Genomic DNA, 12,920 nt, shown 5'->3' on the forward strand with positions numbered 1-12,920 from the left:
AGCTGCTGTCTGTAGTTGCTAGATTGTTTTAGAGCTGCTGTCTGTAGTGTCTAGATTGTTCTAGAGCTGCTGTCTGTAGTGTCTAGATTGTTTTAGAGCTGCTGTCTGTAGTGTCTAGATTGTTTCAGATCTGCTGTCTGTAGTGTCTAGATTGTTTTAGAGCTGCTGTCTGTAGTGTCTAGATTGTTTCAGAGCTGCTGTCTGTAGTTTCTAGATTGTTCTAGAGCTGCTGTCTTTAGTGTCTAGATTGTTTCAGAGCTGCTGTCTGTAGTGTCTAGATTGTTCTAGAGCTGCTGTCTGTAGTGTCTAGATTGTTTCAGATCTGCTGTCTGTAGTGTCTAGATTGTTTCAGATCTGCTGTCTGTAGTGTCTAGATTGTTTCAGAGCTGCTGTCTGTAGTTTCTAGATTGTTCTAGAGCTGCTGTCTTTAGTGTCTAGATTGTTTCAGAGCTGCTGTCTGTAGTTTCTAGATTGTTCTAGAGCTGCTGTCTTTAGTGTCTAGATTGTTTTAGAGCTGCTGTCTGTAGTGTCTAGATGGTTTCAGATCTGCTGTCTGTAGTGTCTAGATTGTTTTAGAGCTGCTGTCTGTAGTGTCTAGATGGTTTCAGATCTGCTGTCTGTAGTGTCTAGATTGTTTTAGAGCTGCTGTCTGTAGTGTCTAGATTGTTTTAGAGCTGCTGTCTGTAGTGTCTAGATGGTTTCAGATCTGCTGTCTGTAGTGTCTAGATTGTTTCAGATCTGCTGTCTGTAGTGTCTAGATTGTTTCAGAGCTGCTGTCTGTAGTTTCTAGATTGTTCTAGAGCTGCTGTCTTTAGTGTCTAGATTGTTTCAGAGCTGCTGTCTGTAGTTTCTAGATTGTTCTAGAGCTGCTGTCTGTAGTTTCTAGATTGTTAGGGTTAGGGTTTCAGGTGTTTTTACAGGTGAAACAGAAAAGCTCATAGGATTTTAATCATCTGTCCTGATCTAAGGGTCTGCCTTTTCGGCATGTTAGCACCTCTCTTAGCATTGCTGTTAGCATCCCAGCTGGCTAAGCCATGCTAGCTTAGTTAGCATCTAGTAGTCTTCCTCCTCCTCCTCTTCCTCCTCCTATTCAGGAAACAAGCCCCGCCCCCTCCACACCTGCTCACACACCAATGCCCCGTGTTGAATCACCTTGTTTTATCATTTAATTTTGATGTAATTTTCTTCAGACTGATTGTTTATTTATTTATTTATTTATTTATTTATGACTCTGTTTGCCCCGCCCTGAATCACACACTCATTAAAACTCAATCTCATTAAATCACCAAACTCTTCTAAACCTATAAATCTCCTAAAATCTTATTAAATCTTATTAAATCTCATTAAATCTCGTGATATCTCATCACAATCAGGCTCCAGGTGCCTCGTTTGGCGCTCCGTCGCCGTCTGAGCGCGCTCAGTGGCAGCTCATCTCGCCCCACCCCTTGGCGCCGTCAGCCAATCGCCTTCCTGTGCTACATCCTGTCTGTTGGTGCTCTGAGGCCACTGGCCAATCGGGTAAGAGCAACTGGCTTTTGATTGGCCAAAGAGTAGGGGGTAGGGGAGGAACCAGACTGACAGGTCATCAAATTATTTATTTAATTTATTATTATTTTTTTTTAATCTATGTATGTATTTTCATTTTATCATTTATTTTAATTTAATGGGATTTATGAGTATTATATTTATTAGTCTGGGTTTATTTCTGTTTTTTCTATTTATTTTATTGGTTTTTACTTTTTAGCAATACATTTATATTTTATTTGTTGATTTATTTCATTTATATGTTTATATCGTTTTTTTTTCATGTGTGTTTGTTTTATTTATTTTTTTTTTTTTATTCATTTATTTATTTAAACTTCTTTTTTATCCATTTGTTATTGATATTTGTTCATTTAGTCATGTGACCCCCCCCCAATGTTTGACAGCTCCTCTGTCCCAGACAGGACTGATCCAACATTTCATCTGTGCTCTCCTCCCTCCTTCACTTCACCTCCTTTTCTCTCACCCTCTCTCCTCCCCCTCTCCATCATCATTAGTTTAGTCTTTTTTTCTCTCATCCTCTCTCCTCCCCCTCTCCATCATCATTAGTTTAGTCTTTTTTTCTCTCACCCTCTCTCCTCCCCCTCTCCATCATCATTAGTTTAGTCTTTTTTTCTCTCATCCTCTCTTCTCCTCCTCTCCATCATCGTTAGTTTAGTCCCTTTTCTTTGTCTTTTTAAACTGACCTTCAGTGTCCTCCTTCCTCTGTTTCTCTGGTTTCCTCCTGTAGGTGGCGCTGTACCGGTCCTTCCCCACACGTTTCCTCTCCAGGGCGTGGGGTCGTCTCAACGGCGTGGAGCTTCCTACCTGGCTGAGGAAACCCGTGTTCACTCTCTACATCTGGACCTTTGGGGTCAACATGAAGGTCAGAGGGGGAGGAGCCTGAAGATGAACAGGAGGGATCTAAAGACAGAGAGGGAGGGGCTAACATGTTGTTCTATGTTGACCAATAGGAAGCAGCTGTGGAAGACCTCCATCACTACAGGAACCTGGGAGAGTTTTTTAGACGAAGACTTAAACCAGCAGTCAGACCAGTCTGCGCCTCCTCCTGTCTGGTAGCCCCGCCTCCTTATTTTGCTGATCCTTAATGTGATTGGTCCGTTCAGATCTCACCTGCCTCTGTCTTTATTTTATTATTACAATATAATAGAATAGAGTTGAATAGAATAGAGTAAAGTTGAAAAGAGTCGAATAAAATAGAATAGAATAGAATAAAATAGAATAGAGCTGAATAGATTAGAAAAGAATAGAGTAGAATAGATAAGAATAGAATAGAGTTGAATAGAGTAGAGTAGAGTGAGTAGAATAGAGTAGAGTAGAGTAGAGTAGAATAGAGTAGAGTAGAGTGAGTAGAATAGAGTAGAGTTGAATAGAGTTTAACAGAGTAGAGTTGAATAGAATAGAGTAGAATAGATTAGAATAGAGTAGAGTTGAATAGAATAGAGTTGAAAAGAGTAGAGTTGAATCGAGTTGAACAGAGTAGAGTTGAATAAAATAGAGTTGAAAAGAGTAGAGTTGAATCGAGTTGAACAGAGTAGAGTTGAATAGAATAGAGTAGAATAGAGTTGAATAGAATTGACAAAGGTAGAGTAGAATAGAATAGAGTTGAATAGAATAGAGTTGAAAAGAGTAGAGTAAAACAGAGTAGAGCTGAACAGAGTAAAGTAGAATAGAATAGAGTAGAGTTGAATAGAGTAGAGTAGAATAGAGTTGAAAAGAATATAGTTTAATGGAATAGAATGGAGTTGAATAGATTAGAATAGAATATAGTAGAATAGAATAGAGTTGAATAGAGTAGAGTTGAATAGAGTAGAATAGAATAGAGTTGAATAGAATAGAGTTGAACAGAATAGAGTAGAGTTGAATAGAGTAGAATAAAATAGAGTAGAATAGAACAGAATAGAGGTGAATAGATGAGAATAGAGTTGAACAGAGTAGAATAGAATAGAGTAGAGTTGAATAGAGAGGAGTAGAGTAGAATAGAATAGAGTAGAATTGAATAGAATATAGTTGAATAGAATAGAATGGAGTTTAATAGATTATAATAGAATATAGTAGAGTTGAATAGAATAGAGTAGAATAGAATAGAGTTGAATAGAATATAGTTGAATAGAATAGAATTGAGTTTAATAGATTATAATAGAATATAGTAGAGTTGAATAGAGTTGAATAGAATAGAGTAGAATAGAATAAAGTTGAATAGAATATAGTTGAATAGAATAGAATGGACTTTAATAGATTAGAACAGAATAAAGTAGAGTTGAATAGAGTTGAATAGAATAGAGTTGAACAGAATAGAGTAGAATAGAAAAGAGTTTAATAGATTAGAATAGAATAGAGTAGAGTTGAATAGAGTAGAATAAAATAGAGTAGAATAGAACTGAATAGAGTTGAATAGGTTAGAATAGAGTAGAGTAAAATAGAATGGAGTAGAGTTGAATCAAATAGAGTAGAATAGAACAGAATAGAGGTGAATATATGAGAATAGAGTTGAACAGAGTAGAATAGAATAGAGTAGAGTTGAATAGAGAGGAGTAGAGTAGAATAGAATAGAGTAGAATTGAATAGAATATAGTTGAATAGAATAGAATGGAGTTTAATAGATTATAATAGAATATAGTAGAGTTGAATAGAATAGAGTAGAATAGAATAGAATAGAATAGAGTAGAGTAGAATAGATTAGACTAGAATAGAATCGAATAGAGTAGAATAGAACGGAATAGAGTTGAATAGATTAGAATAGAATAGAGTGGAATCAAATAGAGTAGAATAGAATAGAGTAGAATAGAATAGAGTTGAGTTGAGTAGAGTAGAATAGAATGGAGTTTAATGGAGCTGAATAGATTAGAATAGAATAGAGTTGAATTGAATAGAATAGAGTTGAATAGAATAGAATAGAATAGAATAGAGTAGTATAGATTAGAATAGAATAGAGTTAAATAGAGTAGAGTTTAATAGAATAGAGTAGAGTTGAATAAAAAATAGAGTTGAAAAGAGTAGAATAGAATAGAATAGAGTTGAGTAGAGTAGAATAGAATAGAGTCTAATAGAATAGAGTAAAAAAGAGGAAAGTTTAATAGAATAGAGTAGAATAGAGTTGAATAGAATAGAGAAGGGTAGAGTGGAATAGAATGGGATAGGGTTGAATAGAAAAAAAGTAGAACAGAATAGAATGGAGTTGAATAGATTTGAATAGAATAGAGTAGAGTTGAATAGAGTAGAGATGAATAGAATAGAGTTGAACAGAAAAGAGTAGAATAAAGCTGAATAGAATAGAACAGAATAGATTAGAACAGAATAGAGTTGAATAGAGTAGAATAGAATAGAAGAGAGTTAAATAGAATAGAGTAGAATAGAACAGAGTTGAATAGAGTAGAGTAGAATAGAGTAAAATAGAATAGAGAAGAGTTGAATAGGGTAGAATAGAATAGAAAAGAATATAGTTGAATAGAGTTGAATAGAATAGAGTTGAATAGAATAGAATAGAATAGAATAGAGTTGAATAGAGATGAGTTGAGTAGATTAGAATAGAACAGAAGAGAATAGAGTTGAATAGAATAGAATAGAATAGAGTTGAATAGAGATGAGTTAGGTAGATTAGAATAGAACAATAGAATAGATTTAAATAGAATAGAGTAGAATTGAATAGAGATGAGTAGAATAGAGTTGAATAGAGATGAGTTGAGTAGATTAGAATAGAACAGAATAGAATAGAGTTGAATAAAATAGAGTAGAGTTGAATAGAATAGAATAGAGTAGAGTTGAATAGAGATGAATAGAATAGAGTTGAATAGAGATGAGTTGAGTAGATTAGAATAGAACAGAATAGAATAGAGTTGAACAGAATAGAATAGAGTTGAATAGAATAGAATAGAATAGAATAGAGTTGAATAGAGATGAATAGAATAGAGTTGAATAGAGATGAGTTGAGTAGATTAGAATAGAACAGAATAGAATAGAGTTGAATAGAATAGAGTAGAGTAGAGTTGAAAAGAGATGAATAGAATAGAGCTGAATAGAGATGAGTTGAGTATATTAGAATAGAATAGAGTTAAATAGAATAGAATAGAGTTGAATAGAATAGAATAGAATAGAGTAGTATAGATTAGAATAGAATAGAGTTAAATAGAGTAGAGTTTAATAGAATAGAGTAGAGTTGAATAAAAAATAGAGTTGAAAAGAGTAGAATAGAATAGAATAGAGTTGAGTAGAGTAGAATAGAATAGAGTAGAGTCTAATAGAATAGAGTAAAAAAGAGGAAAGTTTAATAGAATAGAGTAGAATAGAGTTGAATAGAATAGAGAAGGGTAGAGTGGATTAGAATGGGATAGGGTTGAATAGAAAAAAGTAGAACAGAATAGAATGGAGTTGAATAGAATAGAGTAGAGTTGAATAGAATAGAGTTGAACAGAAAAGAGTAGAATAAAGCTGAATAGAATAGAACAGAATAGATTAGAACAGAATAGAGTTGAATAGAGTAGAATAGAATAGAAGAGAGTTAAATAGAATAGAGTAGAATAGAACAGAGTTGAATAGAGTAGAGTAGAATAGAATAGAGTAAAATAGAATAGAGAAGAGTTGAATAGGGTAGAATAGAATAGAAAAGAATATAGTTGAAAAGATAAGAATAGAATAGAGTTGAATAGAATAGAATAGAGTAGAATAGAATAGAGTTGAATAGATTAGAACAGAATAGAATAAAGTTGAATAGAATAGAATAGAAAAGAGTAGAGTTGAATAGAATAGAGTAGAGTTGAATAGAATAGAAATAGAATAGAATAGAGTTGAATAGAGATGAGTTGAGTAGATTAGAATAGAACAGAAGAGAATAGAGTTGAATAGAATAGAATAGAATAGAGTTGAATAAAGATGAGTTAGGTAGATTAGAATAGAACAATAGAATAGATTTAAATAGAATAGAATAGAGTAGAGTTGAATAGAGATGAGTAGAATAGAGTTGAATAGAGATGAGTTGAGTAGATTAGAATAAAACAGAATAGAATAGAGTTGAATAAAATAGAGTAGAGTTGAATAGAATAGAATAGAGTAGAGTTGAATAGAGATGAATAGAATAGAGTTGAATAGAGATTAGTTGAGTAGATTAGAATAGAACAGAATAGAATAGAGTTGAATAGAATAGAATAGAGTAGAGTAGAGTTGAATAGAGATGAATAGAATAGAGTTGAATAGAGATGAGTTGAGTAGATTAGAATAGAACAGAATAGAATAGAGTTGAATAGAATAGAGTAGAGTTGAAAAGAGATGAATAGAATAGAGTTGAATAGAGATGAGTTGAGTAGATTAGAATAGAACAGAATAGAATAGAGTTGAATAGAATAGAGTAGAGTAGAGTTGAAAAGAGATGAATAGAATAGAGCTGAATAGAGATGAGTTGAGTAGATTAGAATAGAAATGAGTTGAATAGAATAGAATGATAACGGTGGATGTCATTGGTCCTTCAGATTTCTCCGGCTGATGGGCGGATCCTTCACTTTGGTCGAGTGAAGAACTCGGAGGTGGAGCAGGTGAAGGGGGTCACCTACAGTCTGGAGAACTTCCTGGGTCCACAGAAGAGGCAGAGCAGTGGTAAGGCCACGCCCCCTTCAACCGGGGGATACACATAGTCAAATACTGAAGTCTCTAGAACACCCACCTGGAGACTCCTGGAGACTTCTGGAGACCTCTGGAGACTGCTGGAGTTACACGGAGACTTCTGGGGGTACCTGGAGATACCTGGAGCTACCTGGGGACTCCTGGGGACTCCTGGAGACTCCCGGAGACTTCTGGAGGTACCAAGAAACTCCTGGAGGTACCAGGGGACTCCTGGAGACTTCTGGAGGTACCAAGAAACTCCTGGAGGTACCAGGGGACTCCTGGAGGTACCTGGGGACTCCTGGAGACTTCTGGAGATTCTTGAGACCTGTGACCTGTTGGTTTGGTTCATGGCTTGTTGATAATGACCAGTGACCTGTTGGTTTGGTTCATGGCTTGTTGATAATGACCTGAGACTTGTTGGGTTGTTCATGGCGTGTTGATAATGACCTGAGACTTGTTGGTTTGGTTCATGGTTTGTTGATAATGACCTGAGACTTGTTGGTTTGGTTCATGGTTTGTTGATAATGACTTGTGACTTGTTGGTTTGGCTCATGGCTTGTTGATAATGACTTGTGACTTGTTGGGTTGGTTCATGGCGTGTTGATAATGACTTGTGACTTGTTGGTTTGGCACATGGCTTGTTGATAATGACTTGTGACTTGTTGGGTTGGTTCATGGCGTGTTGATAATGACTTGTGACTTGTTGGTTTGGCACATGGCTTGTTGATAATGACGTGTGACTTGTTGGTTTGGCTCATGGCTTGTTGATAATGACTTGTGACTTGTTGGGTTGGTTCATGGCGTGTTGATAATGACTTGTGACTTGCAGCATGTCCCTTCTGTTGTCTAACACTTGTCTCATTCCGTTTCCAGACTCGTCGTCTTTCAGGGACCTCCTCCTGTCAAGTCCTGATAATGACTTGTTTCATGTGGTCGTCTACCTGGCTCCAGGTGACTATCACTGCTTCCATTCGCCCACAGACTGGAGGGTGGAGCTTCGTCGTCACTTCCCAGGTGAGGGCGTGTCCCTATGTTCACCTCTCTCTGTTTCAACTTGTTAGACTCGTTAATTCTCTCTCTCTCTCCTCTTTACACTCGTTAATACTCTCTCTCTCCTCATTGGGCTCGTTAATACTCTCCCTGTTTTTCCTCATTACACTCGTTAATACTCTCCCTGTTTTTCTTCGTTACACTCGTTAATACTCTCTCTCTCCTCATTACACTTGTTAATACTCTCCCTGTTTTTCTTCATTACACTCGTTAATACTCTCCCTGTTTTTCTTCGTTACACTCGTTAATACTCTCTCTCTCCTCATTACACTTGCTAATACTCTCTCTGTTTTTCTTCATTACACTTGTTAATACTCTCTCTGTTTTTCTTCATTACACTCGTTAATACTCTCCCTGTTTTTCTTCATTACACTTGTTAATACTCTCTCTGTTTTTCTTCATTACACTCGTTAATACTCTCTGTTTTTCTTCATTACACTTGTTAATACTCTCCCTGTTTTTCTTCATTACACTCGTTAATACTCTCCCTGTTTTTCTTCATTACACTTGCTAATACTCTCTCTGTTTTTCTTCATTACACTTGTTAATACTCTCTCTGTTTTTCTTCATTACACTTGTTAATACTCTCTCTGTTTTTCTTCATTACACTTGTTAATACTCTCTCTGTTTTTCTTCATTACACTCGTTAATACTCTCTCTGTTTTTCTTCATTACACTTGTTAATACTCTCTGCTCTTCATTACACTTGTTAATACTCTCTCTGTTTTTCTTCATTACACTTGTTAATACTCTCTCTGTTTTTCTTCATTACACTTGTTAATACTCTCTCTGTTTTTCTTCATTACACTTATTAATACTCTCTTCTCATTAGGCTCGTTAATGTCGGTGAACCCAGGTGTGGCTCGTTTGGTCAAAGAGCTTTTCTGCCTTAATGAGCGGGTAGCCTTAACGGGCCAATGGCAGCATGGCTTCTTCTCATTAACAGCTGTGGGAGCAACAAACGTAGGCTCCATCAGAGTTTACTTTGACCAGGTGAGTTCAGGTAGAGAGTGCTTTAGCTCTGCCTTTCGTATGTCATTTGGTTGGATTCATAAATCAGCTTTCAGTAAATATTACATTTAGTTTATGGTGTAATTTAAGATTCAAGACAGCTTTTGTAACAGTTTTTGTATGTTTTTAGACAGCTATTTAATAGTTATTTTTACAGTTTTTGTATGTTTTTAGACAGCTATTTAATAGTTATTTTTACAGTTTTTGTATGTTTTTAGACAGCTATTTAATACTTATTTTTACAGTTTTTGTATGTTTTCAGACAGCTATTTAATACTTATTTTTACAGTTTTTGTATGTTTTTAGACAGCTATTTAATAGTTATTTTTACAGTTTTTGTATGTTTTTAGACAGCTATTTAATACTTATTTTTACAGTTTTTGTATGTTTTTAGACAGCTATTTAATAGTTATTTTTACAGTTTTTGTATGTTTTTAGACAGCTATTTAATAGTTATTTTTACAGTTTGTGTATGTTTTCAGACAGCTATTTAATAGTTATTTTTACAGTTTTTGTATGTTTTTAGACAGCTATTTAATAGTTATTTTTACAGTTTTTGTATGTTTTTAGACAGCTATTTAATAGTTATTTTTACAGTTTTTGTTAGTTTTTAGACATCTATTTAATAGTTATTTTTACAGTTTTTGTATGTTTTTAGACAGCTATTTAATAGTTATTTTTACAGTTTTTGTATGTTTTTAGACATCTATTTAATAGTTATTTTTACAGTTTTTGTATGTTTTTAGACATCTATTTAATAGTTATTTTTACAGTTTTTGTATGTTTTTAGACATCTATTTAATAGTTATTTTTACAGTTTTTGTATGTTTTTAGACAGCTATTTAATAGTTATTTTTACAGTTTTTGTATGTTTTTAGACAGCTATTTAATAGTTATTTTTACAGTTTGTGTATGTTTTCAGACAGCTATTTAATACTTATTTTTACAGTTTTTGTATGTTTTTAGACAGCTATTTAATAGTTATTTTTACAGTTTTTGTATGTTTTTAGACAGCTATTTAATACTTATTTTTACAGTTTTTGTATGTTTTTAGACAGCTATTTAATAGTTATTTTTACAGTTTTTGTATGTTTTTAGACAGCTATTTAATACTTATTTTTACAGTTTTTGTATGTTTTTAGACAGCTATTTAATAGTTATTTTTACAGTTTTTGTATGTTTTTAGACAGCTATTTAATAGTTATTTTTACAGTTTGTGTATGTTTTCAGACAGCTATTTAATAGTTTGCTTTGCACGTACATCATGTCTCGCGAAAATTTAGTTTTCTTTTTTGGATCTCCAGCATGAAAATTCAGAATTGGAAAAATAGCACCCCCTAATAGTTTTCAAAGTTAAAGCCCCCTCCTTTGACTTTGTCGTAGATTCATCAAATTTTGTGTGCAGGTGCGGCTTGGGGAGATCTACAAAAAAGCCTCCTGGGCCAACACTCTATCTCCGACAGGAAATACACCATTTTGAATAAATATGCAAAAAAGGGGCTGTTTATGACCTTTTCCAGGGGTCATATCTGGATTAACTCTGCTAAGGGATTTCATCCGATCGACTTGTACTTTGGCACAGAGCTACATGAGACATGGATGATGAAAAATTATTCGGGGTTTTCTCATTAGTCGACAGGTGTGGCCGTGGCGAGCCCTCAAATTTACATATGTCTCTGGTAAACAGGAAGTAGTTAATAACTCAGCCGTGCATTGTCCGACTGGACTCATGTTGCTCGGGTATATTGACGGTCATGGCCTGCACCCATTCGTATGGTCAGATTTTTACAGATCAAAGCGCCACCTAGTGGTGACAGGAAATGTCAAGGTTTATGGTGCAGGCTACAGTTTAAAAACTATCCAAGATATCCACTTCAAATTTGTGTCAGGATGGACTGTGAAAAATAAAACTGACTTTTCGTCAGAGGCCGTGGCCTCGGCGGGGCGACAAAGTCAAGAGTCCCCATTTTGTTTCACCAAAAATTTTTTAAACGGTCATAACTCTAGTATACATGGTCATATCTGAGACACATTTCATGTGCTTGGTAACAGTCCAGGCCAGAACACATCCATACTGGAAATTTTGAAAAATTGTACAGCGCCACCCTCTGGCAACAGAAAGTCACTACTCCTGAATTTCACGTCGCAGAACCTACATGGTTGGGCAGATCATTCTGAAAATTCACTCAGGCTGTTCCCAAGGAGTTGGCCTTACACATATACAATGGTCAAAGATCTACATTAAAGGGCACGGACATGGGGATTTTTTTGTTCGCCATGAAACAGGAAGTAGATTTTTCAAATGGTAATAAGACATCTAGAGCAATGAAACTTGACAAAAAAAAATCTCATTGGCATTCCGAGATGATTGATATTCATTTTGTAGGTGGGCATGGCCAATTGGCTCAATGGCGCCCCCTACAAATTTTCAAAAATTCAGCCCCCCCAGCTGGTTCAATCCAGGCTTAAGAATTTCGTTGTGCATATAGGTCATCATCAGACCTACAAAACTGCCTTTTGGACCCATGCCCAAATCCCAACAGGAAGTCCACTAGCTTCATTGGATGAAACAGGAAGTAGAATTCTCAGGGGCTTGTGATCTGTGTAAAGTGATAAAACTTGGTAAAAACATTCTCGTTAGTATGCTGAGATAATTGATGTGATGTTTGTTGGTGGGCGAATCCTGCTGACATTAGCCCAGGGACATCCCTCAACTTGGTATTACTCAAATTTGAAGGTCAGGAGTCCTTACCTAAAATGGTGCGGCCATGACAATTTTTCATTCGCCATATAACAGGAAGTAGAATTATCTAGTGCTTAAAAAACTGTAAAGCCAGGAAACTTGGCAGAAAAATACCAAATTATGAAATGAGATGATTGATAAGATGATTGTTGTTGGGTGTGGCTTTTTGGCTCAGTGGCGCCCCCTACAATATTTCAAAAATTCAGCCCCTGCAGCAGGTCTAACTGAATATTTTGAAAATTCTTGAGCTTATAAAACATTGTAAGATCTACAAAAAGCCTCTTGGACCTATGCCAGAAAACAAGCAGGAAGTCCACCATTTGATTTTTTTGTGGCAAAATACAGCATATGGCAGACGTCACAATTTTCAAAATTCCTCTCAGGGAATTCATCCAAACAACTTTATGTTAAGGATATTGTAAGAAGACATGTCATAGTTGATAATTTTACTGGAACTTTTTCATTACTCAAAGGGGTGTGGCAATGGTGAATTTTTCTTCATCATGAAAAAGAAGTAGAATCATCTTGGGCTTAGAAAACTTGTGGAGTCTTGAAACCTGGCAAAAAAAAAAATCACAGTGGCAAGCTCAGATGACTGCCCTTTGGGTTTTGGGTGGGCATGGAATATTGACTCCTTAGCGCCCACTGCAATATTTTAAAAAATCAGCCCCCAGTTCATATTACCTAGGTGTTTGAAAATGCTTCAGCATAACTGTCATCTCAGGACCTTTAAGAAGCCTCTTGGGCCCAAATTGTAAAACATAAGCAAGTCTATTTTTGTCATTTTTCATGTTGAAATGTTCAAAATTCAGTCCTCTCTTAATGGAACCAAAATCAAGCCTATGCTGCCATCTTTTGATGATACACAGTATTGCAACACAATTAAGGACAGGGTCCAAACGGCAAACAACACATTACAACGTTTACTTCTGTCTATTTATCCATGAATATAAGGTAAATTGCCAAATTGAGATAAGAT

The 12,920-nt window shown here is 35.3% G+C and overlaps 1 protein-coding gene across 2 annotated transcripts in view; it reads left to right on the forward strand.

Annotated features, from left to right (window-relative positions):
* The window catches only part of pisd (phosphatidylserine decarboxylase), a 34,856-nt gene that overhangs the window by 18,698 nt on the left and 3,238 nt on the right, over positions 1 to 12,920 (forward strand). For both annotated transcript variants that reach the window (XM_041810228.1, XM_041810229.1), the window contains 5 exons: positions 2,273 to 2,407; positions 2,496 to 2,597; positions 7,005 to 7,128; positions 8,011 to 8,151; positions 9,020 to 9,180. In XM_041810228.1, coding sequence (XP_041666162.1) covers positions 2,273 to 2,407; positions 2,496 to 2,597; positions 7,005 to 7,128; positions 8,011 to 8,151; positions 9,020 to 9,180 — 663 coding nt within the window. The remainder of the gene's footprint in view (positions 1 to 2,272; positions 2,408 to 2,495; positions 2,598 to 7,004; positions 7,129 to 8,010; positions 8,152 to 9,019; positions 9,181 to 12,920) is intronic.

Source organism: Cheilinus undulatus, linkage group 17 (assembly GCF_018320785.1).
Source record: "Cheilinus undulatus linkage group 17, ASM1832078v1, whole genome shotgun sequence".
In the NCBI taxonomy this organism is placed as follows: domain Eukaryota; kingdom Metazoa; phylum Chordata; class Actinopteri; order Labriformes; family Labridae; genus Cheilinus; species Cheilinus undulatus.